The sequence below is a fragment of the Eutrigla gurnardus genome (assembly GCF_963514095.1).
Source record: "Eutrigla gurnardus genome assembly, chromosome: 10".
NCBI classification, from domain to species: Eukaryota; Metazoa; Chordata; class Actinopteri; order Perciformes; family Triglidae; genus Eutrigla; species Eutrigla gurnardus.
In genome coordinates, this window is record NC_139924.1 from 7,345,548 (window position 1) to 7,372,714 (window position 27,167).

The 27,167-nt window shown below is 43.5% G+C and overlaps 4 protein-coding genes across 5 annotated transcripts; 3 read left to right on the top strand and 1 right to left on the bottom strand.

The window, feature by feature from the left end:
• Positions 1-155: 155 nt before the first annotated feature.
• Positions 156-7,349, top strand: rilp (Rab interacting lysosomal protein). Of its 2 annotated transcripts, none has more exons than XM_084018776.1 (8): positions 156-760; positions 2,387-2,513; positions 3,983-4,104; positions 5,155-5,340; positions 5,465-5,634; positions 5,752-5,877; positions 5,974-6,072; positions 7,127-7,349. In XM_084018776.1, the coding sequence occupies exons 1-8, from the start codon at positions 422-424 to the stop codon at positions 7,251-7,253; spliced, it is 1,296 nt and encodes a 431-aa protein (XP_083874902.1). In that variant the 5' UTR covers positions 156-421; the 3' UTR covers positions 7,254-7,349. The 2 variants fall into 2 exon arrangements, with proteins under 2 accessions (XP_083874902.1, XP_083874903.1); XM_084018777.1 differs by having other exon boundaries at positions 158-760; positions 2,390-2,513.
• Positions 7,350-8,691: 1,342 nt separating this feature from the next.
• On the top strand, positions 8,692-14,696 carry scarf1 (scavenger receptor class F, member 1). Its single transcript, XM_084018775.1, is given in 13 exon segments — positions 8,692-8,800; positions 8,803-8,833; positions 8,835-9,035; positions 9,269-9,330; positions 9,475-9,576; positions 10,137-10,677; positions 10,754-10,972; positions 11,155-11,283; positions 11,616-11,722; positions 11,820-11,931; positions 12,155-12,279; positions 12,731-12,868; positions 12,954-14,696. Coding segments are annotated over 13 exon segments (2,976 nt in total). The 5' UTR covers positions 8,692-8,706; the 3' UTR covers positions 14,069-14,696.
• A 3,611-nt stretch (positions 14,697-18,307) lies between these two features.
• Positions 18,308-21,008, top strand: LOC311019858 (vitronectin-like). Its single transcript, XM_084019470.1, has 7 exons — positions 18,308-18,380; positions 18,927-19,139; positions 19,243-19,382; positions 19,473-19,629; positions 19,730-19,882; positions 19,962-20,276; positions 20,637-21,008. The coding sequence occupies exons 1-7, from the start codon at positions 18,323-18,325 to the stop codon at positions 20,753-20,755; spliced, it is 1,155 nt and encodes a 384-aa protein (XP_083875596.1). The 5' UTR covers positions 18,308-18,322; the 3' UTR covers positions 20,756-21,008.
• A 1,974-nt stretch (positions 21,009-22,982) lies between these two features.
• On the bottom strand, positions 22,983-25,888 carry LOC311019784 (vitronectin-like). The gene is made up of 8 exons (XM_084019356.1): positions 25,750-25,888; positions 25,122-25,241; positions 24,623-25,039; positions 24,380-24,519; positions 24,133-24,289; positions 23,880-24,032; positions 23,283-23,786; positions 22,983-23,125 (listed from the first exon to the last, which is right to left on the bottom strand). Exons 1-8 carry the CDS (start codon positions 25,805-25,807, stop codon positions 23,007-23,009), a joined length of 1,668 nt encoding a protein of 555 aa, XP_083875482.1. The 5' UTR covers positions 25,808-25,888; the 3' UTR covers positions 22,983-23,006.
• Positions 25,889-27,167: the final 1,279 nt, after the last annotated feature.

Below are 27,167 nucleotides of genomic sequence, written 5' to 3' on the forward strand. Positions count from 1 at the left end.
AGCAGAGGAAAATCAATGTTCACGCTCTGGTGCGCGCATCAGTATGCTCGACCTGTCAGGCGAGTCTGCGCGTGGCCGCGTGCGTGTTCATACTCGAATTACATTGGTCAGAAAAGTAGGCGGATCCTACGGGTGTACTGTTGTCCCGGACTGTCCGGGCTTGTACCATATGTTTCACTGCGGAGTACTCGGTGTTCTTGTATTTTTTTCTGTGGTAGGCTGTGTTTTTGTGAGCAAACATTAAAAATGCGTGACGTGTTAGAAGAGGAGCAAGGCCAGGTCTGTCGCGTCTGCAGCGCGGGCTCAACAGAAGCACGCCTGCACTAGTCTGCTGCTTTCGCTATTATAATCTGCCATGTCTCGCTGACAAGCCACGGTCGGTTTCGATAACTGATTAAAAAAAGTAATGTGAAGGTGGAACATGGAGGTGCCCCAAGCGAACACGGAGAGCGAACACCCAGAGGGCTGTTTCCACAGGACTGTCTCGGCTCTAACCGTGGACGACGTGTACGACATAGCCAAGCTGATCGGCGCCGAGGTGGAGAAACTTATCGACGGCGGCGGAAAAGAGAGCGTCGTGGGTCTGGTGCCGAAAGTGGTGAAAGTGCTGGAGCTGCTGGAGGGATTCGCGACGAGGAACCACGCACACAAACTGAAGGAAGAAGAGCTGCTCAGGACCTTCGAGACGATACAGCTGCAGCAGCAGAAGAAACGTGCGGGCAGAGAGGGCGACGACGGCAACGACAAGAACGACATACGGGTGAGAGAGAGAGAGACGCGGGGAGCGTTTAATCCTCCCAGCATTTTGTAAACTCCGACTGTAAGCGACAGCTCCTGTTAGCCACTGTGTGTGTGTGTGTGTGTGTGTGTGTGTGTTATTCCAGTGTTAGAACCTCGTGTATTCCAGTGTTACAACCTCGTGTCGAGATAAAGTTCTTAAAGCATTAAGTTAGCCTAGCGTTTCGTCGTCGACCTCCCAAATGCAGCGAAAACATAAACATTAAAGATGGGCTTGTATATCGATAACACGGACTTCCTTCCGCTGTATTTATATGGTTTGTTTGTGATTTAACTGTCAGTTATCTGACTAATTGCCGCCAACCTGCTAACAATACCACTGAAAAATACCACCCCCCCCTTGTCGTCAAGGCAACCGCGGTACGTCAGTTACTTTCGGCGTTACAGCTGAACGGTTAATGGTGTGAATGTTAAACATACTTGTGAATAGATGTATGTTAACGATGCGCCAAAGCGATTTTAGCTAGCTTTGGTAGAATTATGAGCAGATAACAAACAATACTGTTAGCGAGCTAAATAATCAGCAATGTTGCCATTGTTATATATGTAAAAGTAGCATATTAGCAGTAACCTAACTTAATGTGGTGTTATTTATCACAGTACTCATGCTTTAATAATAAATGGCGGTACAACAATGTAAAACATTTTGATCAGTGAGTATACAGCAGTAATTATTATAGATAGCATATTATTTGTTGTACATTTGAACACAAATAGGACACATTTAGTTAATAAGCGTTGAATGGGAATATACTATAGCACGATATCAAGGGTTAACAAGACCTCAGCAGCTCAATGCTGCTGCCATGGAGCCCCCAACCAGATTACAGACATGTGTTTTGCATGGCATACTACTTAAAACCTCAGTCTGCAAGTAAACAGTCATATGGGTGTCAAGCCTACTCATTTTTGAGTTGCAATAGAGTAACAGTTTGTAGTGTCAACAAATCCCTGGTTACTCTGCATACAAGCTATGCTACAGTGTTGTAAAGTCTAAAATACAATGCAGGGTCAACTAGTACATGTGGTACATACAAGTATACAGTAATATGCTGCTGTAACATTAGAGTACTTTCACAACAGGAGCCTGACATTACTATTACTATTTTGTGTTATGGTTTAATAACACTCCAAAGAATGTATTAGCTTTGAGACTGTTGACAACCAATATTTCTAATGAGTTTGTAATGGGAAAGCTCTTATTTGTCTGAAAATCCATTGAACATACTGTTAAAGTCTTAACGTATTTGTTCTGTTGCTAGTTGTCATTCACATGAAATCTGTTCTGGTAAGGCGTATCCGTCAGCATGTCTAACTCTTGGCATGCATGACGGTGTTCTTATAACCATTGCTGAGAAATAAAATGAAGAGTTGTGTTTCTCAGAAGTCAGAATTTGCTTTTGAGATGTGTTTTCAACAAAACATCTGTAATCACTTACAATAAAATGACACACCCACTTGGACACAAATCCAAATTCCTACATGCTCAAGAGATTTTAACAGCACAAAGGGCAATAACATCTGATTTTTAAGTTTAGTATCATGTCAATGAGGTTATGGTATTACAGTCTGTCTCCCATCCCCTAAGCAGGTGCTGCAGCAGAAGGAGCTGCAGTGGAAAAAGAGGGTTGAGGAGCTGCAGACCCAGGTACAGCAGCTCCAGGAGGACAGGGAGGAGCTACAGAGCAGGCTGAAGGGCAGCCATGCACAGGAAGGTAGGTCCCAGGCTTTTAAAACCTGGACAGTTTGCTAAATGACTTGCCAAATTAGCTCCAAAATACTTAATTCCAAAAGCAAATCAATTGAGATCAAGTGTATCGATGATCCCCCGAATACAAGGACTCATCCAGGGTTGCCATTCCTCTTTTCTAAACAAGCAAATCAACCTCAAAGCCATTTGGTTATGTAGTTCTTCTTCTCCAGTCCAAGGATGCAAATGTATATAACAGTACTTTAATAGCGTCCCCACCAATGATTTTGTGCACTGTGTGCAGATTCAAAGCATTGGGTCAACAGTCACACATGCACTGAAGCTGAAAGCAGTCAAACTGGTCGTTGCAAGTTGTAACAGGTAGGAGAGGACTCAGAAGAGGGCTGTCTTTATCCTGCACGCAAAAACAATGAACTGAAGAAAAGAGAGAAATAAACATTACAGTTTAGAATTTAAAAACATTGGCAGTATTTTTACTAGTCAATTTACTATTGACACCCGCTTCATCAATTTAGTTTTAATAGTTGGCAATGTAAAACGAAAAGTAGATAATTAGGCCTACTTCTCCTTTTGTGTTCACCAATATATTTCAACATGTACAAAACTAACCAGAGTAAGGTGAGGCAGAGGGTGGAGTCACTTGTTTTCTTGCACTGACAGAAAAAACATTTCATAATATGTATTTGATTATTTGACTCAGCCTCACTCAGCTGACTTGAAGTTCCAATGTGCTGTCAAATATTTTAGTTCACGTACAGGACTTAAATTATAAGGGACTACAGTCTATATTATTTAAAACACAGACTTAGATGTCTAAAGTGTATATTAATCATGAAACAAACAAAAAACATCTCGCCATGCCCATGGATAAAATGTGTGAAGTGGTTTTGTTTCCCCAAGTTTTGAGATATCCGCGTCAGAGATTTCTCCCTCGCCTCCCATACCTGAACTAACCCTCTCAAAGACTGTGTGCAGCATCTGCTGTCAATTCTACAACACTTAGATGAAGGGTTTTTTGATCTTAGTCATAATAACCTGTTACGTGTAGTTTTCTTCTGTTTCATGGTAATTACTGCACATCAAGAGTGCTTGATCTAGTTCCCACTATAATCTGTTTTCAGAATTACTATGGTGATATTTTGTCACCATGGAAATGGTAGGAATGGCTGGAATTAAAGTATCCAGCTTTGTTGTATATTTTCATATCCCGTGTGCAGTCGTCACTCTACTTTCCACATTTATTATGCAACATTGCACATCAGTAAAGTGGCTTCATTAAACACCAATATAAAGTATAACATTATACTCCTATCTATTCAATGCCTCAATATTTTCATACATGTATGATCATTGCTCTAAATTTCTAACAGGAATCACAGCCAGCAGTCAGTGTTTAAAGGTTTCCAAAAAGCATGCACATTTAGGAGCGCTGTTTTCTTCCAGGACCCTTTATGTTTGTGGTTTTGTGTGCAGACCGTGTCCAGCGGCAGGAGCGAGAGGTGATGCTGAAGCTGAAGGAGGTGGTGGACAAGCAGAGAGATGAGCTGAGGGCAAAAGTCCAGGAGGTGTCCACCATCTCCAAGGAGGCCGAGGCGGTAAGGAGACGCAAACATGAAACACAAATATATAGGACGATTACTCTGTATGTGAACACAGCAGCTGTCAACTAATTTTTCAAATCCATTTGTATCACTTTATTGATGACACAGCTGATGGCAGCTGGTGGTCATTTTGGTTTAGTAGCAGTAGTTACAAGTAGAGAGAAACCTGCTGTTGTTGGTGGAGTGCAAATGACACCTATAACACAAACACAACTATAATATTTATGGCTGTGGTTACAAAAGGTGTTTTCCTAAAAGGCTTCTTGACTATCTTGTAGAAACATTAGTGTTTATTAGATAACTGTCACGCTTAGATAATGTTTTTTAAATATTTGCACACACTTAATTAGACAGCTGAGTATCACATCAAAAGAGAAGCTACATCCTGTAAACCACGCCAATAAACACGCAGGAAGACAGGAAGTGTTTCAGGGAGAGAGGGAAGAGTGCCAAGCTTGTCTGTATAGTTACTAGTTGAGGATTCAGCTGCACACAACACAAGTCAGGACAGAGTTCTCCCCCCACACAGCCACCGTGTGTCTCCTTGTGTGAGTGTTGCACGTGTCTCTATGTGTGTTAAAGGCATGGATACCACGTGACTTAGATAGCAGCCATAACTGGGCGTGTGTTCGTTAATACTTTGCATTTTGCACCCAGTCAGTTGACTCCAGGCTAAAAAACAGCTCATGGTCAACTGAAGTAGTTTCTCTGTTTGCGGAAATGGATGCCAACAATTTTTTCGCCATTCAAATGAATGCTGCGCTTGTATGGTGACATTCCTTGTCTTGTCCATCCCCCAGACTTTTGGTCCAGATCCCAAGCATGGAGACATTTTCACCCCACTATTTTGCTGCTGTTTTTCTTAGCCAGATAGAAATAGATTGTTTTTCTTGGTTCAGCCCCAACTTTTAACTATATTTAAAGTTGGGGGAATAAAAACTTTGGACTTGAAACCCGTTTAGTAGGTCTACTTGCTGCTGCTCATGATTTAAAGTAGTTAATCTGTGTGTGTGTGTGTGTGTGTGTGTGTGTGTGTGTGTGCAGCTCCAGGAGCAGTTGGAGCGCTTCATGAAGATGAATGCGGAGCTGCGGCACAAGCAGAACGTCCTGCAGACCCAGCTGAAGAGCACCGTGGAGAGGAAGGCCGACATGGAGGCCGACCTGAAGGAGAAAAACAAAGTGATAGAAAACCTCCAAACACAGCTGGACAAAACCAACAGCAATGGCCCTGTATGTGTAACTGGCGTGTGTGTGTATATATATATATATATATATACAGTATATATATACAGTATGTAATTTGAAGTAGGTTTCGTAGTCTGTATGACCAAATTTCTCTCTGTTCTCCCATCAGTCCAGTCAGAGTCAAACAGCTCGCGTGTCCAATAAAAAGTCAACAATTGACCAGAAGGATCCCGATCAGCCGTGCTTCACCAAGAAGGAGGTGCGAGACATCATTTTTGAGAGGAACGAGCTCAAAACCAACCTCTTCCTGGTGCAGGAGGAGCTGAACTACTATCAGAGGTGGGTCTACTGTGTGTGTGGACATGACTTGTTTTGCCATCCTGTTCTGAAGAGTTTTAGCTTGAGGATAATGTATTTATTTTACATGTAAATGAGAACGATTGTGTGTTTGTGCAGGGAGATCCTGAATGAGGAGAGGTGTCCAGGTTTCCTATTAGAAGCCGTTCGCGCTACCATCAATAAAAGGAGAAAGGTCATCAAGGCAAAGATGCTTGGCATTCCTGTGAAGGAATGCAGCAGCAGGTCTCTCTTCAACACACTCGACACGCATCATCGTTTCCAGAAATAATAAGCCAGTGTAGAGAAGGCCTTTATCATGTTTTTGTTTCTTCTTGCCAGTGACGAAGAGGAGAGGAGTTCTCTGTTTGGGCAGACGGAGGTAGATGGCGCTGAAGTTGACGGCGCTGACAAACCGGCTGAGTCACGAATTCGGAACCTGTGAGTAAACTTTGACCTACACTTCTACGCTGCCTTGAAATCACAATGCTGGTCCGCAGAATATCTGAGATGATGATGATGTTCTCTTCAATTTGAATGTTACTCCCAGTTTAAAAAAAAAAAAATGATTTCTGTAAAAGCATGGCTTTAGTGTGTTAAGTTAAACCAAGAAAAAATGACTCAAGGGACCTGAGTCACGCAGGCACATGTTTTGCACAAAATGTCCTTATTTGAGTGATTTGTCCAAAGAAATATGCCATAGAAATGATTTTCTTATTATCACGGAGATCAGACAGACTCAGACAGGGAGGATGCTGTTAACAGGAAAGCTCAGGTTCATCTTACTGCCGTTTGCTTGAAGCATGGGAGGGAGAGAGAGAAACTTAGGAATAATTTATCTTCTTACAGTGTTTTATTTTTGTTATATGTTTACATTGAAACACAGTAAAGTTAATTTATCACGTAGTTATTCAGCAAATCAACCAAGTCGATTTTTAATGATAGATGTTTATTACACTTATATTAAGTCTGTCTTCTCAGAAATGTGCATACGTTGAGTTAAAGGTGGAATCTAAACTAATGAAGAATCGCCAGGAGCTAACTTGTAGGAAATGAAATTGGGGAATGCACTTTTCAGTCTGGGCCTCTTGACTGTAAATGGGATTAAACTAAGATTGTGCTTGCCGTCTCTTGTCTGGTCAGGCCTGAAAATACAGCTCAAGATGTGATATGGGGCTTTTTAGCTACGTTAGACAACCAGTGTAATACATCTGATTTGCATTTTGCATTATCTAGTAGATTTAGTAGATTTATGAAGAAGGATGATCAATTCATGTCTAATAACTGAAGCACTATAACTCATTAAATGCAAAGCTAGAATGATAGCAACACAGCAGACATGATCTGTGATTTAAAGCCCTGCTTTCATATCGCTCTCTCTGCTGACGCTGTCACTGTGTTGGTCCAATATAGTCCAATCCTGGACTATATTTAGCTGTAATCCCTGACTGCAGATCTGACATCAGGCCTGTCTGTTCTACTCTTTCTGCTGCAGCTTTGGCTTCCTGACACGGTCGGGCAGCAGCCGGAGCCCCAACCACATGAGCAACTCCGCCTCCAGCTGGGAGATCATCGGAGATTCAGAAGTGGGTGATGAGACGAGGCAAGGACCGGCCCCCTGATTCTTCTGTTGTCCACAGAGTTCACCCTGTGAGACACCCTCCCTCCCCCAGTGAGAACCTCTTCCTCAGCTTTCAACAGAAAATGAACATTTGAACGCAACAAAAGCAACTTCTTCAATTTAACTCACTTCTTTCATTTTCCCTTTTGTTAATTTCACTCTCAAAGTCCCCTTATTTTTCCATAGAGGTAGTACTACAGTATATATGGTACCACAGTGTTATGAGGGATTGTTTTTAACTCACCACAAAAATACTTCCTTTTTTATGATTTAAGTGTGAATACAACAATCATATTGTTTGTTTGTGTGCAAAAAGGGTTTTTAGTCATGGGTATTTATATGCATCCTCAAAGATTTTAACAAACACCAAAGACATTTTGGAGACATTAACTCACCTCCAGTATATTGAAAACAGTATATATACTAAGTTCACCTCGGTACCACAAGAGGGCGGTGGTTCGTTTTATCACTAATCATGATTTTACCTCAGTGGGGGGAATTTTTAAGCCATGTGTTTTTTGTTTTTCAGGCTTTGAAGCACTTTTATGACAGAAAGAGAAAGTTGTGGTCATGTTACCAGTCTCTTCCAGCAGCGAGTGCATTTTAATCCCTTAAGCCTTAATTTACCGCTTGTATTAATAAAAAAACATATTTTCGTAATTTTCACAGAGGCTTTGGCTGCTGTGTGTTTGATGCTGGTGCCATAAATGTGCATGTTTATATGTGTGTGTTAGCACCTTCCAGTACCAGCCTCTCTGATTACTCTCCTTTGAAGAGAAATGGCACGAGAAATGTTTTTTTTTTAGTTTCCATATTGGCTGACAAGTTCCCTAAAAGTAACCACATTCTTTTCCCTTTTAATGTCAGACCAGACAGCGACAGACCAGCGGTGTATTTGTTCAGAGCCAATGTATGGCCTTTCAATCAGATCATGTTGTCCAGAAAATGCAGTGCAATTTATTTTTGTAAATATAATGTTGCAAAACAGATTTAAGATGTCAATAGCCATCTGAGTAATTGTATTGATGACATTTAAAAACAATTTAAAATATGGATCTTCTGTGATATTGAGATTTCAAGATTCAATAAAATCCATTAAACAGAAGTATTGAAAATCAAGATGATCTCAATGCAATTCTTTCCAAGGATAAAACACACAAATAGATTAAAAAATGTGCACCAAAAGTTGAATGAAAGCAGGAGCTCAAAGTGATCACGTGTCCGTCTTTGTCCCGACTTTCAAGACTTATAAGGAGGACGAAGGCGTTCTTCATCATGTCCTGGAAGACTGTCAACAATAGATTCTGGGAAAAAGGTGGCCATAAGCAGTGTGTTTGTGTTCATAGGAGCCCCACCAGTGTGTGTGGCGAGTTTTTGTGCGTTAGTGTTCGACCATCTTTAAAAAGCTCAGAGTCTGGCTGAATAGAAGGAAGTGGCTTCGACTTCCCCAGGAAATGGGAAGAGGAAACCCGGGGGCTTCGACCTCTCTGGCTGCATTGCAGGTCCAAGACAACACACAGGAGAGAAGGAAGGAGGGAAGGGTGGAGGGTAGACAGAGAGAGTGAGATACCTCTCATTGTGTGGAGAGCAAGTTGAGAGGAAGGGAAAGAAGCCAGGAGCAGACTGGACACAAAGAGAGACAGATATTTGGTCCCTGGGTTTTGGTCTTGGACTGTGTGGAGATGAAGCTTCTCCTCGGAGCGCTGAGCGCTCTGCTCTGCTGCTCGCTGTCCTCCTCACAAACACTGGATCCTGCTGGGAGGAACGTCTGCCACAATATAAGGTACAACTTTACCTCCACTCACACCTTTATTCTGGTCATAATATCAGCACAGTTCCTGTGACAAACTGGATCCTTTGAGCCAAGGTATTCCTCAAGTAGCCCCACCTTCTCAAGGACTGGAGGACTGCTGGACCACTCAATGGTCTGAATACAGGCTACGCTTTATCTTCTCTCAGGCTCTGCTATTACTTGCTACTATGTCAGGGTGATTTGATTATTTTCTGTATATTCAGGGACCCCTCAACTTTGGTCTGTTGTACTGGATGGCAGCAAGAGGGAAGAGAGTGCACCATACGTGAGTCTAACTATGATCAGAAGCAGGAATTATGCTTTTATTGCTTCCATATTTGCTGTGTTTTCCTGGTGTTTTGTTCACTGGTATTGTGTGTGTGTGTGTGTGTGTGTGTGTGTGTGTGTGTGTGTGTGTGTGTGTGCGTAGCTGTGTGTGAGGGTGAGCAGGCCTGCCTGAAGGATGAGACCTGTGTGTATCCTGGAGTGTGTCGCTGCCCACCTGGCTACTTTGGAGCTCACTGTAAATCACGTGAGTTGTGTTTAGAATCATTTTCCATGTGACTTGTATGTTTTTTTATGTAGCATTTGCATTTATTTATATTTATTTATGTTTTATTCATCTTTGTTTGTTTTTTTTAATAAAAGAAAAGATAATTATATCGCTGTAATTTAAACGCTGTAACAAACAAACCACTAAGGAAATGAAGCGGCCCTTTAAAAACTCATAAACATCTGAATTGTGATACTGTGATATGGGGCCCCAACTAGACACTACTCTTTTGTTAGGGGTCACAAGTCAAAGAAGTTAGGGGCCACCGGTTTAATTTTCATCAATACATTGTTTTTTATAGACGTTTGTATGAAAAATGTCAAAAATTAACCAAGAGATAGAGCTGTCAAATATAGTGAAGTAAAAATACAATGTAGTAGAGTAGAAGAAGAAAGTATCATAAAATAGAAAGTTGAGTTGAGAGAAGTTGAGCACAAGTACCTCAACACTGTGCTGAAGTACAGTCCTGAACCTTCCACTGCTATACATCGGTTGTTTAGTGTTATATGTGTTCTCTCTGTTTGTTTGCTTGTTGCCAGGCTGTCCTCCTGATTTATGGGCCCCAGACTGTCGCCAGGTGTGTCAGTGTCACCCACACGGCCGCTGTCACCCCGTCACTGGTGAGTGCACCTGCAACGCCAACCGCTGGGGTCCACAGTGCCAGTACGCCTGCAAGTGCGCCCGGCACGGCCACTGCGACCCGGTCTACGGAAACTGCACCTGCGACGAAGGCTGGTGGACGTCCATCTGCTCCAAGCCGTGTCAGTGTGTCAGCGGGGGGTCTGCGGCCCCCGGCTGCGACCAGATAACGGGCCGCTGTCAGTGCCACAGGGGCCACTGGGGGCTGAAGTGTCCCGTCACATGCAACTGTTACCTGTCGCCATGCAACCAGCGTACCGGTGTGTGCGAGTGCGAGGCAGGCTGGTGGGGACCCAGCTGTGACAGGCGGTGTAACTGTGACCTCACACACAGCAGCTGTGACACGGCCAGCGGGCAGTGCCTGTGCCACCCGGGGTACCAGGGGGTCTTCTGCAACCAGCGATGCGAGGCCGGCAAGTACGGCAGTGGTTGTCAAATGAGGTAGGTGTCAATGGATGCATATGTTTGTTTAAATATCCTGCGTGTCGCTGGTTCCTCTTTGTATTTTTGCCCTCAGTTGTGGTTACTGTAAAGACGACCGGCTCTGCTCGGACACCGATGGCTCCTGTGACTCCTGTGAGTCGGGCTGGAACGGTACGCGGTGCGATCGCCCGTGCCCGTCTGGTTCGTACGGGGACGGATGCTTGGAGCAGTGTCCCCGCTGCAAGGATAACGAACCCTGTGACCCCAAAACTGGGAAATGTTGGAGGTGTGACCTTGGATGGACTGGAGCCAGGTGTGCACGCAAGTTTTAGCCAAACATAAGCATTTTAGACCATGTTATATTTAAGTCACAGTGAAAAGGACTAGATACTTAGTGCATTTTTCAAAGTGTATGAAATTATGGAAAATCAGTTTGAGCTGTTTTAAATGTGGAGTGAATATTTGTGTCCTTAGTCATTGCTCTCTGTCGCCCAGGTGTGAGGAGGCCTGCTCTAACGGGACGTTTGGAGACGCCTGCAGCTTCCTGTGTAGCCCTTGTTTCCATGGTAACTGCCATCACGTGACAGGAAGATGCATCTGTCAGCCGGGCTTTCGGGGAGAGAGGTGAAGTTTTGAGTTTTGAATTGTGTCTGTCATGTTCTCTATACTTTTGTTTTAATGTTTTAACCACTAAGCTGTCAACGGTTTCTTTACAAACCTACATTATTAGGAAATGAAAAGTTCAATGTAAATTTGCTCCCATTTCTCAAACCCAAGACATGTAATTTAAGCAAATGCAACAAAGTTAGCCTTGAAGAACAGTTCTCAGTATCGTCAATACACAATTTGAGGTCAGCAAGTTTAAACATGCAAAGCCTCCATTATGGTCCCTTCAATCCATAGACAGGATCTTTTCATTGACGTGGTGACGTAAATGTGTGACATTTGTTTCCCAGCTGTAACAGCAGCTGCCCCGCCCTGCAGTTCGGCCTCAACTGTTCTTCAGCCTGTGATTGTGTTGAGGGGAACAGCTGCGACCCGGTCACTGGAGTCTGTCCATACAGTACGTATGTCCATCCATCATCCATCGTTCCATCCATCATCCATCCATAGCTTAGTGTCTGATCCTGAAGGTCATCCCATATGTGTGTGTCCATCAGGTGGCAGGGCTGCAGTCCTAGCAGGTGTGCTGGTTCCTTTGCTCCTGCTGCTCCTTGCTGTGCTCTGCTGCTGTTTGTGCTGTGGAGGAGGTCCTGTTGATAGCAAAGACAGGTCAGTCTCTTATTCCCTCTATACCAGTCATATGTCCACTCATACTCTATAAGCATATTGTAGAAAGGCTAAAATGACCAACAAGTGCCTTTACTTGGATTTGGAGTCATGACAGGCTGTATTATTATGACATTTCAAATGTTGGAAAGCCATTCAGTACCAAGGATTTGAATTGGGTTCAACTAATGGTGCAAAAGTGTGAAATTCTCACAATGTCTTCCAGGGCGACATTGGCTGACGGAGGCTTGTCAATTCGGATGAAGTATCACGTCTACAGCGTCCTGGCAAACATCGGTGCTGCCCTCCCCTGTATTTCCAATTGGTCCACTGGCCTGCCTCGTGTCACGGGTCAGTCCTGCAGCACAGCATGTCTAGTATAATAAATGATGCATTGTACTCAACCAGTTACTCAACTGTTTATCAGTAGTTCACCTCTCCTTCAGGGGTACAGACACCGTATGCCCACAGCTTCTTACAAAAGAAATGAAATAGATGAAATTATCATCAAATGCATCCTTTCCTAAATCAACACGTCCCCCTTTCTGTGCTTTTCAGTAGTATCAACATATGTCACTGCATTGAGGGGCTTTTCAGTATGGAACGTATTTGACATCAAATTAAATACAGCATTACTAAAAATGTTTCTCGTAGATGGATGGATGGATGGATGGATAGATAGATTATTATTTATTTATTGATCCCGAATTAAATTCAAGCTCTTAAAACCTAGCAAGCTGTCTATTGATTTCTGATGATTATCTTTTATTATTAAATATATGTTCACGTCTCGCACACACAGTGTCTCACCATGACCCAGAGCTGACATTCAACCACAGCTTCATTGAGCCTCCTTCCTCTGGCTGGGTGACTGAGGGGTCGTCCTTCGACAGTGATGAGGAGGAGGGAGAGGCGCTCTACTGTGTCCCTCCAAGAGAAGGTAGGAGCAGCAGACTTCACACTGCCCTCGTCTGGTGGTGAGCAGAACCGCCGCTGAACTTTTTCTGTCTCCGTCTCCCTGGCAGACATCTCGGCAGTGGCAGGCGGCGAGTTCCACGAGATGAGCTCCAAGTGTAACATGTTCTTAGACCCATCTGGCTTCAGCAGTGAGGACATCACCTCGCCCTTCAACATCCCTCGCACCTCCAGCATCGCCAAGTCCAAGCGGCCGTCCGTCTCTTTTGCAGAGGGAACCCGCTTCAGCCCTAAGGAGCGGCGTGGCTCGGCTCAGGACCCCGGTGCTCCGCCGGGACACCCACGCAACAAGCCCAAGACAACCTGGGGGGTTTTGATGCTATCTGCCCTCCAAAGTCAGGGAGGCGCAGCTAGAGCTGGAGAAGAAGATGGAGCTGAGGGTGAGAAGGGGGCAAATGAAATGGATGTGCAGGTGACAGTCAATCAGGAATCAGAGGCAGTAGACCAGGATGTAGACAGAACTCCTTCCCGGGCCACCCTGCAGGTCCCTGGGGCGTCAGGACGAAGGCGGACTATGACCAACACAGGTGCTCACAAAGGGACCCAGCTGCCGACATCTGCCTCTGATGGACAGGTGGGGGTGGTGGATAAAGTCACCACAGTGTATGTGACTGTGGGTAAGGCTGGTAGGCCCGTGTCCAAGACCGAGACCAGCTCTGAAGGCCCAGTTCAGGCCATGCTCCGGCGACTCGGCAGCCTCCAGAGACAAAGGGAGCAGGATACTGGCAGGCCTAGGCCTAAAGCAGCTGAAGGGATTGCCAAACCACCCAGGAGGAAGCTCGGAGCTCGGGCGAGTGTGTGGGAGGAGGGAGGGCCGTCGGGAGGCGAGGTGGGCATATGTAAGCCAATCAGGAGAAAGCACGCCGCACTCAACTCCCCTGACACAGCTGGCGCCAATGACACGCCGTCATCAGAGAGCGCCACTCCAAAAAGGCCTCTGTCGTCCATTTTGACGAGCGTGCCAGAGTTGGCTTCAGCTGACTCAGGGTCAGATCAGAGGGCTGAGGGTGGAGACGCGAGCAGAGGAAAAAGTGAGGTCACCTACCTGACTGTGGGACCAGCTGGAGACGCTGCGAGTCTCACTGAGATCATCGCCAACGAAGGGGCCGTGGTCAGTGTGAATGATGAACCCTGCTATGAAAATGTCATGATTAAACACGTATAACCTCCGAGAAAGTAGATTTGATTTCATGCTAATGCATGAAATATTTTGTTAACTTGAAAATCCGTCCATGGCAATTGGAATATAGTACGCAGAGCGGCGGCCTTACTGCATCTGGCTCCATCTGACTTCTGGTGTGAAGCTGTAAACAAAAGTTAGCTTCCAGTAACTCGAGGTGAACTTTACAGCTTAGTGTTGAAGTAATCTTAGAAGCTAATTGCATTGGTAGCGTGGTAATGACAGTAGTGACGGCGTGGTAGTGACCTGTCAATCACAAGGTAGCCACGCCTTAAAGCATACCCTACTTTATCTCAAATGTATTGAATACTTAACATGATCCAACTTTCTAATGTTAAAATGATGTAATGTCATCCACTATTTTGGAATCAGCTCGGATGTTTACGCATTCTGTTAAATTTGTTCTGAAAAATAAAAAGCGTGAAACTAAATAAAAATTATATTTTTTAAGAAAAGTAAACTGTAGATGATATTGCCTGTTTATAGAATAATACAAGCACAATAAAAAAATGAGCATGATTTTACATCTCTCAAGACTCCAGGAGATGGCGCTGTGCTGCAAATGCTTCATGATACAGCTGCAGGGATGAACCCCACGTCACACAGAACCAGCAAAATGCAAATTAGACGTTTCCTTTAGAATATTGCAGAAACTAGCAATTCAGCTGCAAAATCAGAAGTCAAAACTCAGGTCAGAATTCCTGACTCCTGACACTGTCAAGTGTTAATGAATGAATGAAGCAGGAGGAAGATAATTATAGAATTTTATTGTTAGAATATACAATGATTTATTTTTGGAGCACCACATAAAATAAAAACAACATGCATGAACATTGACGCTGTCCACCTCTCAGTCTCACGTCTACTGTTTCAAAGAGTCAAGAGGGGGACAACAAGGGGGCAACAGCAGCCTGAGAGGTCCATCAATACAAGCTTTTAAAAATGTGTTGACCTGATAATATAAGCATTTATAAAAATTTTGCAAAAAAAGTTTCATACTCTCGCGTGAAACTCACGTGACGGCAAGGGCAGGGTAAACACGGAAGTAGCGTTGATGCAACGGTAGAGTTAGCTACGGTGGCCGGGAGGTGCAAACAAAAAAATATAAAAAATACATTACACAAAAGTCCACATGAACTCAAAACATGTATAATACATATGGTTGCTCTATAATATAACTTTTTAAAAGCTGATAGCAAAAAAATAATAAATGAATACATTTTCTACTAAATAAAAAATGGTAATTGGTGTATAGCTCAGTCACTTTTCAGGCTCCTTAAGGCAAAAATATTCTACAGGGAACAAGAAGCCTACAGTTTAACAACTTTTTGTTAAAACTTTTTTTTATCACTTTCAGAAATTAAAAACCTGGTAGTTAATTCCATGCCATGTTGTTGTCGTTGATGGAGTTCATGGTGACCCAACCCAGATAGCAAATGTTTTGGCTGTATTATGGCATTCATTTGGCATTTTTGGCTTCCTTTTGGCATTAAGAAAGCCTTTTGGGTTAACTGTGGTATGATTAAGGTTGTCCATAATAGATAAGGAGGCGCCAACAATATATGGCTGAGTTATGGTATATGGCTGGTAAACCAAAAGACTGGGGAAAGAGCGGGATCAAGTATTAGGGATGGTACGGCATGTTTATGGCAAGCCAGAAGATTGAGTAAGCGGCAAAATCTGATTCCATATATGGAGGTGTTTTGGCATATTTCTGTAAAGCCAAAACACTGCACAAACAGCGGGAATTTCTACCCAGAAGAGAACCCCACTTCATTTTAAAAGCTGGATCAACAAAGGTTTGTACATATTAAAATATTATAAATGTTTACTTAGTAAAGGTTAAGGCTAACCACTAGCTTAGCCAAACCACCCGATCAACAAATACCCATAAGATGACAATTTGGCCCATGTAAAATTAACCAACAATAACCATCAACAGCCATCACCCTAAGGACCTTAGCAAAGTGTTGACGCACGTTGGGATGGATTAATTAGAAAGATAAAAGCGACATTCATGGGAAGTTAGCTAGCATAAATGCTGGTTGTTAGCAACGTAATAAACTAGCAAAATTGACACTTTAAAACTAGCAAATTTGCAACTTTTTTCTCAGAATATTGCCCACCTCTCTCGGCTCCATTTCCCCCCCCCCCCCTTACAGTGGCCTTAATACGCCATCGTAAAATGGTGACAGGCTTCATGCATGGAATCAATAGCACTGGCATTTTTTGATTAAAATAATAAAAAAAATGTGTGTGTGTGTGTGTGTGTGTGTGTGTGTGTCCATGGTCCTGAGAGGATCCAGATCCGTGGATGGATCTGGATTACATCAGCCATGGGTGGTGCTGAAGGGTCTCCAGGGTGGGTTGGGCCTCTGGCCTCTTGAGCAGACAGCTCCATACAAAATCCTGGCAGTCTGGACGGACAAACAGAAATCATGTTTGAATACTGGTTTTATCACGGGCACCGTGGCAATCTTTCTTTTTTTTCCTTTTTTGGACCTCCTCGTTTCGTTTTTTAACAAGGAATTGGAAGCTTGTTGCTACTTCCCTCCGCCTCTCCCCTGTGATAGTGGTACGACGCAAGGGAAGAGGGCCTCTCTGTGTGCACGTACAAAGGAGCAGGGCTGCTGCGTGCTGAGTGGACAGGATGAGCCGGGCTGTGTTGATATTTTACCGGATGATTTATGTTGTTCTATCAGAGCATAGTGTCGGCTTCAGTGAATATGATCAAAAAATGTTGCCGACTGGGACTTTAAAAAAATCCTTTGACTGCTAAATTGCACCCCCTTTGTGATGTACTATGCTTAATTTTTATTCATTAAATGAAAAGTACACTACAAAGACATTTTATTATTATTATTGTTTATTTATTATTGAGATTTTGAAGTAAAGTAGTAGTACAACTACTCCTGCTTTTTGGTCTACAGCGACATTGTTGGATGGCTCCATCTCGGCGTGGCTGTGCCTGCTGCCATGGACTACTAATGTTGATACTATTGCTTCTGTTAATGCCACCACTACTGTTAATGCTACTACTACTATACTACCAACACCAAATGCAGTTGGAACCCAAGGGCCTGGGCTGCACCAGATTTCTGCCTAAAAGCCTATTAAGGCGTTTTTTTCTCACCACTGTCGCTGTAACGCTTGCCCCTGGGTGATGTTGGGACTTTAAGGTTGTGTTGACTCTTGAAATTTTGAGCGTATTCTAGTCCTGCTCAATGTGTTAAGTGTCCTGAGATGTTGTGATTTGACACTATAAATATAATTGAATTGAATTGAATTGAATTTATCATGTAAGGTGACCTTGGGTAACATTTATTATTATTATTATTATTATTATTATTATTATTATTATTATTATTATTATTATTATTTATTTTGGAAAACTTCTTGACATGTTGACATGTGACTTATTGTTTCACATACACACAAATAAAATCATCAAGTTTAATTTATTAAGTAATATGTATTGATCTATTAACTACACACTAAACTAAAAAAAATGAATGACATGATTATAGGATGAATGAATTAATACACTGAAAAATGATGAACCATGTTTGGATGAATAGGATTAGATGGCTGATGTTAATTAACATCACATGTTCTTAGTCCAAATGAACTTATCATCATTAAAATGCTTCAAATATTTGCAACTACTTCTCTGGCCCAGTGGCGAACAGCTGAGCCAGTACTGAAGAAGACAGAAGGAGGAGGAGGAGGAGGAGAAATGACGTACTGTTTGTTCACAATCATTGGAAACATGTGCCAGTCATCCCGGCCCTTGTTTACTTTAATCTTGTTAGCAAACCTCTTTCTTCTCCGGAAAATAAACAGAAGACCAGAAAGACAGAAGTCGGTAGAAAACAGATGTTTCAGCCTGTTGACCTCTGACCATGTTGCTTTTATTTTATAGGTTATTTATCACGGAGCTGAAACGTTGAATTGATTAGTTGTCAACGCTTACATTAATTGTCAATTATTTTGATAATTGATTAATCCCTTGTGAGTAACGTTTCATGAAAAAGTCAAAATTCTCTGCTTACAGCTTCTCAAATGTGAATATTTTCTAGTTTCTTTATTCCTCTGAGTTATCTTTGAGCTGTGAATGGGACGACTGTTTCCAATGATTGTGAGCACACGCTCTGTCATTACATCTACACTGATCTCATCTTCACCAGTCTGTCTTCTTCTTCTTCTTCTTCACTCGTCCTCTCACACAACGGAGGCAACATGAGGCTGTGGGCCGTCCTGCTGCTCGCTCTGCTCCCTCACACTTTTGCTGCAGATGGTGAGTACAACATTAGAAATCACTTTTTAAGTTCCTTGCTAAATGTTTGGGCTGCAGGGTGGCGTAGTAGGTAGCACTGTCGCCTCACAGCAAGAGGGTCACGGGTTCGAGCGTGGGTTCTCTCCGGGTTCTCTGGCTTCCTCCCACAGTCCAAAGACATGCAGGATGGGGTGTGAATGTGAGTGTGAATGGTTGTTTGTCTCTACATGTCTGCTGTGATAGACTGGCGTCCTGTCCAGGGTGTACCCTGCCTTCGCCCAATGACAGCTGGGATCGGCTCCAGCCCCCCCGCGACCCTGAATACAGGACAAATGGTAGACAATGGATGGATGTTAAATGTTCATTTTAACAATGTATTCATTCATTTAATTTATCATTTAATCAATCAGAGGCCTCAACTCTGGGTGTCCTGTCCAAACAAGTGGACATATTTGTTCCTATATAGTTGGTTCATCTGATGGTGATGGTCTTGAATTAACTAATTGTTTTGTTTGTTAATTACAAAGTGCTGTCGTGTTCAAAATGCTTGTTTGGTCTCACCTGCAGTCCCAAAAGAAAATCTACATTTACCACCTCCGTCGATGGAGACCATCCTTCAGAAAACACTCCCACCTACACACATGGTCCCTGAGACGACCACCGTTCCCGTGACAACGGCTGCCACCACTGAAGCCCCAGACCCAGACGCGGTGGTCTGCAGTGGGAGGCCTTTTGACTCCTTCATGCAGCTAAAGAATGGTTCCATATATGCCTTCAGAGGTGAGCGATCCCATCATATTCAAATGTAATCTGACATTTCAGTAAAAGTACATCATCTGTGTGCTGGAGAGGAGCATACACACTTCTGTGTTTCTTTTTCTAGGGGACTATTTTTTTGCACTGTACCAGAAGTCAGTGCTTCCTGGTTATCCAAAGCTCATTAAGGATGTTTGGGGCATCAGCGGGCCGATTGATGCTGCCTTCACACGCGTCAACTGTCAAGGGAAGACGTACATCTTCAAGGTGGGGACACAGGGAATAGTTCAGTGTTAATAAAACATGTATATCAGACCCCTGTTGTAAAAATATTTTAATTTGAAACACCTTCATCAGGGATACAAGTACTGGAGGTTTGATAACGGTGTGCTGGACGATGACTATCCTCGAGATATCAGTGTGGGATTTGACAAAATCCCTGATCACGTGGATGCAGCGTTTGCTCTGCCTGCTCCTGGTCACAATGGGAAAGAGAAGGTCTATTTTTTCAAAGGTGCAGCCAGACATTCACCCAAAATATATGCAGATAATGTGGAAAATACTTTGTTTAAGTTAACTTAATATATTTGTATTCATGTTGCTGGTTTCTCCAGGGGACCAGTATCACATGTATGAGTTTTTGCACCAGCCGTCCCACGAGGAGTGCGTCACCATGTCGGAGAGGTCTCCGTCCACACTGTTCAGACGCTACACGGACCTCTACTACAACAACTATGAACGTTTCATGAGCGAGCTCTTCTCTGGATGTGAGTTTGTGGCGTCGCAGGTCGTTTGTACTTGTTTGGCAGTGAAAGCAGGTGTTAATGGTTTTGTAAACTTCTTTAGTGCCTCAGCATCACGACAAGCACCACTTCATTAACAAGGACTGGAAGGGCCTCCAGTCTCCAGTGGATGCCGTCATGGCTGACAGAATGTACGTCCCTCCCCGGATGCCCCCCCAGGACGGGCTGATGAAAATGGGTCTCAGGTTGACAGAGGGGAGGGTGGAGATGGAGAAGAGGCTCGGACGAGACTGGGACAGACGGTGGGATGGTTACCGCCAGAACGACAGAGGCAACTACGACTCCAGATACGACGGGTCACACTGGGAGTCCATCCAGGGGAGTCAGCCCATACAGACCGTCTACTTCTTTAGAGGAGGTAAGGCAGATTCATCAGTTTAGGTTAATGAGACTCATGCAAAACTATTTATCAACATGAATACTAACAAAATAGTCATTGTCTCACTGACCTTCAAGGGTGAGGTGGTCAAAGGACCCATGTAGACCCGGGAACATGCTGCAGCTTCTTCAGACAGACTGATGAAAGAAGACCTTTGTGAGCAGAGAGGAACTTATTTCAACTCTGTCCGGCCACCGGAGGCTTATTTTAATTAGTTTCAAAGGCTGTCTACATGGCCACATGCCAAAGATGCTTAAAATCCCTGCTGTTCTTGTGTATGTCTGCCTGTCAGTGAGTACTGTTATCCACTGATGACTGAGGTGTTTCTGTGTTTTCTAGATAAATACTACAGAGTGAACCTCAAGACCAAGAGGGTTGACCTCGCCACGCCTCCATATCCCAGATCCATTGCCAAGTACTGGCTCGGCTGTTCACCCACCCCTGGGGAAGGGAAGTAGTTTTAAGCAAATATTTAACCCTTTTAATATGATCATTGGACAAAATGGATCATTTATATTACCTGAAAGAGGAAATACACAAATATTGGACATTGATGGCAGTAGTTGTATATATGCATACATATACATATATATTATTATAATAGTACATAAGAACTACGTACTGTGTTATTGATTTAAAGAGACATACTATACTGCATATTCACTGTTACAGTCTGTTCTTGCTTGTATTTGCATCCATAACGAATAAAACATCAGTAATCAAGAACACATGTCATGATGCTGTTGTTTGTCTTTCTGTTCCAAACCAGATGCTCAATAGAGACCATTCTCCTGTCTTTGTGTTTGTTTAATCCCTCTGTGTACTTTTATGTATACAGTTCACCACTGAAGGAAATAAATACAATTATTTCTCAATTGTTCCTTATACTTATTGGTCATATGTAACTGGAAAGATTCAACCTCTGGCATCGCAAGGAGAAATTACCAAAATACCACACATATGTTTCGATCTTTCAATCCAACGTATACATTTCTCTCTAATCTTCATTCTGTATAATTTAGGCTAAGGTTTGTTTCTGCTGCATAAATGTCAACATGCAAGCTTTACTTGTGCACTGTGTAAAAAAATAACTCATACTAATTCAAGAGTGTCCTTGTGCTTGTAACATTGCAACTGCAGAGTATTAAATTAGTTTCAATCAGACCTGCTGATGTGTTGTTTCTCAGAGGTTATGAGCGTTTAATTGTGACATTTTCATCTCAAAGTCGATAGAGCCCGACCATGTTACTTTTGCATTTGTACTGCAATTGATCACGGAGCAGTGATTTTGTGACTACATTTATTAATTGACTAGTTGTCAATCGGCAACTATTTTGATAATCCATTGATCAGTAGGACTAATGTTGAAGAGAAAGTCAAAATTCTGATTCTGTGAACATGGGTACCTTGATTCCTCTGATAGGAATATCTGAGTTGTGGACAAAATGAGATGATTGAGGGCTTTGTTTTTTTTGTTTTTTTTAACAACGATTCATATTTTTCCCCAATTTCTGATATTTTTGGGTTACAAGCTCCTTAAAGAAGCTTTTCCAACTGCAGAAAAGTGTGACATATTGACAACCGATGCCTTTCTCTCAATGTGTGTGTTTTATTCGTCATAATGACGTTTGTCATAATACCACACTGTGATTCTATTTCCCATTTAACTTCCACTTCTAGTGGCATTTATTTAATACCCCTTCATAAAAATAATTATACAGGCACTATGATGCCTAGTATGGGTTTTAAGAACATTATGGTACATTTTTAGAACCAATGACATCCTGGCTCAAAGAGTTTCTTCTCCCTTCCTCCAGCAGGGGGCCTGCTGTGTTTACAGACATCCCTGATGAGCAGCTCTGACCAGCTGTGCTGCTGAGGGCTTCTTCTCCTCTTCATCACTGGTGCAAACTCCTTGCTACAAGCAACAGGTGTTGACTAGACGTCCGGGCTGTTCTGGACACCTCCCTCCCCGCCCATCGCTCACCTGCCGTGGAGATCACCTACCGGTCTGCAAAATCTGATCTCAGAGAACAGGTAGGCCGACATTATGTAGGTAGACAAAATAACGTGAACACCTTTCCTCTACAACTCTAGAAAAGACACTACACAGATGATCTAGAAGTATAAATGTAACCATTCTTCCTTCGTATGTAAGCCAATCAGAAGAAAGCATGCTGCTTTTAACTCCCCTGACACAGCTGGGGCCAATGACATCATCAGCGAGCGCCACTCCAAAAAGGCCTCTGTGGTCCATTTAAAGAGTGGGCCAGAGTAGGCTTCCATTATTATGGTGTTATTTGTTACAAAATGTACACGTATCTGCACCCTTATACTGTAGATTAAACACATAAAAGATACATTTTAGAATGAAAGATAAATTCAGTAAAAAAACAGTATATCCAATGTGGTATTTTGGTCATTTCTCCTCGCAATGCCACGTTGTTTTTATTTCCTCCAGTGAAACATGTATTTCTCTTTTGAACATTGGGTTGTACGAGGAAGACCAGAGTAAATAACAGCACGCATACCACAGTAGTCTTGATTTCCGATGGTTTTATTTGTCACAGATGCAAATACAAGTAAGAACAGACTGTAACAGGGTGTGAATATGCAATTAAATATGACTCATTGAATCAGTAACAGAGTACATAGTTTATTAATCTGTCAAAAACCCTTATTATGTTATAATGCTTAAAATATTTGCAACTACTTCTCTGCCCCAGGGGTGGATGAACAGCCGAGCCAGTACTTGGCAATGGATCTGGGATATGGAGGCGTGGCGAAGTCAACCCACTTGGTCCTGAGGTTCACTCTGTAGTATTTATCTAGAAAACACAGAAACGCCTCAGTTGTTCATTATCCAGCTCTGGAGCAGCTCATGGTCGTTCTAAACACACCTGAACTGTCTGGACTCTGTTGCTATGTTGTTAAGTTTTTCATGACTATCATTAGTAAACTGCACTGCTGATGAATCTGCCTTACCTCCTTTAAAGAAGTAGACGGTCTGTATGGGCTGACTCCCCTGGATGGACTCCCAGTGTGACCCGTCGTATCTGGAGTCGTAGTTGCCTCTGTTGTTCTGGTAGTTACCATATCTCCGTCTGTCCTGGTCCCAGTCTTGATCCCACCGCCTGTCCCAGTCCCGTCCGAACCTCTCCTCCATCTCCATCCTCCTCTCTGCCAGTCTCCGACCCATTTCCATCCCCCGCTCTGCAAATTCCCGGCCCATGTTCATCCCCCTCTCAGCCATGGACTCCCAGCCGGGTGAGCGTCTTTTCCTCCCACGACCCCACTGCTGTCCGTACTGCTGGTTCCACTGCTGTCCGTACTGCTGGTTCCACTGTTGGTCACGCCAGTCGTCATTGCGGCGTCGCGTGGACCTCCGGGGAGGGACGTACATTCTGCCGGCCATGACGGCATCCACTGGAGACTTGAGGCCCTTCCAGTCCATGTCAATGAAGTGGTGCTTGTCGTGATGCTGAGGCACTAAAGAAGGTTAGAAAAACATTAAGGTGTACAACACAACACCTGCTTCCACTGCCAAACAAGTACAAACGCCCTGCGACGCCACAAACTCACATCCAGAGAAGAGCTCGCTCATGAAACGTTCATAGTTGTTGTAGTAAAGGTCCGTGTAGCGCCTGAACAGTGTGGACGGAGACCTCTCCGACATGGTGACGCACTCCTCGTGGGACGGCTGGTGCAAAAACTCGTACATGTGATACTGGTCCCCTGGAGAAACCAGCAACATGAATACAAATATGTTAAGTAAACTTAAACAAAGTATTTTCCACATTATCTGCATATATTTTGGGTGAATGTCTGGCTGCACCTTTGAAAAAATAGACCTTCTCTTTCCCATTGTGACCAGGAGCAGGCAGAGCAAACGCTGCATCCACGTGATCAGGGATTTTTTCAAATCCCACGCTGATATTTCGAGGATAGTCATCGTCCAGCACACCGTTATCAAACCTCCAGTACTTGTATCCCTGATGAAGGTGTTTCAAATTAAAATCTTTTTACAACAGGGGTCTGATATACATGTTTTATTAATACTAAACTATTCCCTTTGTCCCCACCTTGAAGATGTACGTCTTCCCTTGACAGTTGACGCGTGTGAAGGCAGCATCAATCGGCCCGCTGATGCCCCAAACATCCTTAATGAGCTTTGGATAACCAGGAAGCACTGACTTCTGGTCCAGTTCAAAAAAATAGTCCCCTAGAAAAAGAAACACAGAAGTGTGTATGCTCCCCTCCAGCACACAGATGATGTACTTTTACTGAAATGTCAGATTACATTTGAATATGAGGGGATCGCTCACCTCTGAAGGCATATATGGAACCATTCTTTAGCTGCATGAAGGAGTCAAAAGGCCTCCCACTGCAGACCACCGCGTCTGGGTCTGGGGCTTCAGTGGTGGCAGCCGTTGTCACGGGAACGGTGGTCGTCTCAGGGACCATGTGTGTAGGTGGGACTGTCTGTGAAATGGGTGTTTTCTGTGTAACGGGAGTTTTCAGAAGGATGGTCTCCATCGACGGAGATGGTTTGGTCATTTCTAGTGTTGTTTCTGGATATCGCTGCTGTCCGTGACTGAAGTCTGAGATGGGCCGCGGTGTTGGCTCCGGCTGAGGGTCGATGGTGGTGAAAGGCTGGTTGTGTGCTGAATGTCGAGTCGATGGAGTGGTACCTCCAAACAACTCATCGTCGTCTTCTGCAAACACAAATGTGTCTCCGCGGGCTGAGGGAGAAAAGTAATGTCAGTGACCTGAATCTGAATCACGTCACTGTATCCGAGACAAATGAACAGAGAAGTTTCTTACTCATCATGCCACAGATGACCTCAAAGTCAGAGCAGCAGCTCCGGTAGTACTTGCACATCGAGTCACACTGGCACTTCTTCTTCGAGTCAAAGCCATCCTCACAGCGACTCATACAGGACTCTGAAGAGGAAATGTTAAAGAAAACTTCAAATACCATCCAGGTAGACATGCTGATGCTTTGTCCAGGTTGCCTGAGTAAAGATAACAGTGCCAGCGCATGCTGACTGGGTCATAGTTGAAGGAGATGGAACACGGATGACCCAGGATGTTAAAAGACTGGATCTGAGGTGAGGGCCCCAGCTCATATCTCTTTAGGTTGTGGTTCTGCAGAACCTACCCGGGACTGGTCTGCTAATATAACGGCCTGGGATCTGTTTGCCTCAGACATTTGGCTGTCAAAACAACCACACACAGCATATCACCCTCCAGGGGAATCTGGCTTGTGAGGGATTCAACTTCTTAAGTCTTACGAGCAAGGATCATTCGACACAGAGTAGGCCCATAATCAGCTCTTACTGAAACATGGTAATACTAAAAGCACAAACCAGCGGCAGCGGCACAAATCTATTTGCTCACTACTCTCAATACTTCCCTGCACATTAAAAGTGATTTTTAATGGTCTACTTGCCTTCTGCAGCAAAAGTGTGAGTGAGCAGAGCGAGCAGCAGGGCGGCCCACAGCCTCATGTTGCCTCCGTTATGTGAGGACAGAGTGAATGACGGACAGTGTGCTCACAATCATTGGAAACATGTGTCAGTCACCCCGGGCCTTGTGTACTTTAACCGTATTAGCAAATGTCTTTCTTGTCCAGCAAATAAACAGAGAGAGAGAGAGAGAGAGAGAGAGAGAGAGAGAGAGAGAGAGAGAGAGAGAGAGAGAGAGAGAGAGAGACATTGATTGGAAAAAAGTTTAAGCCTGTTGACCTCTGACCATGTTGCTCTTGCTTTTTTCTGTGATTTTCTTTCAGTGTTTTCTCTCTCTGTGGTTTGAGTGATGCAACCTGAGCTGCAACTCCTCTGTTGGGGACAAAACAAGACATTTGAGGACATCATCTTGGGCTTTTTGTCATCCGTTTGATCCGTTGTTTTTGAAGCATTACATATCAAAAGAGTTCAACTCAAATGGATCCACAGAAATCTTCACAATACAATAGGATCTTTTACATTTCACATGAGCAAAATAGAAGAGTGATGTTTGCATAGATCAGGGGCCTGTACTACGAAGCGAGTTCAACATACCCAGGGTATCTTTCAGAGATCCGGCTTAAGTAACCCTAACAAAGGCAATCGGAGATAAGCGGTCACACGAAGCTGGTTATCAACTCGTTAACTCAACCCAGGGTTTACCTGCCCAGCTATGAGCGCGTGCACATGAGAGAGGCGGCGTTTGCAGCATTTGACCAATCACAAACATGTATCAGTCTACGGCAGCGGAGCGGCGTATTTCACGTACGAGGAGCGAACCATAATCTTACAGAAATACGAAGAAGTTAAACATATAATACAGGCAAAAAACAACAGTTTCATCTGTAACATGCAGGAAGGACAGCTGGCAAAAACCCGCCGACTGTGTGAATGCGGAAGTCGTATTAATAGTATTAGCAGTAGCCTGATATAATATGACTGCCCCATCACAAGGGTACTAGTAGATCTGACTGATTGAGTGACAGCATTATCTTCACTGATAGCGTAGTGGTAGCGTTACCACCATTAGAACCAAGACTCCCTGCGGCAGACCTAGGTTCGAATCCGCCCTGCAGCTGTCTTTTAAATCATGTCGTCACTTTCTCTCGTCCCTTTAACTCGTATGATGTCCTTCCGCAATAAAAGGCCGAACACATAACTTTAAAATAATGAATTTGTTGCTTGGATGTATTCTTATAACGTGGTTTATGACAATATTAGCCTCATTCTTTCAGCTGCAATCCCGGCGGTGTAAAACGGACTTGGGAGCAAATCAAATAAATATAAAAACATAATTCAAAGTGGTAAGTAGGCTGTACGCTGACAAAGAAAAGTCTTTCCCTCCGATGAGAATCTGTATCTC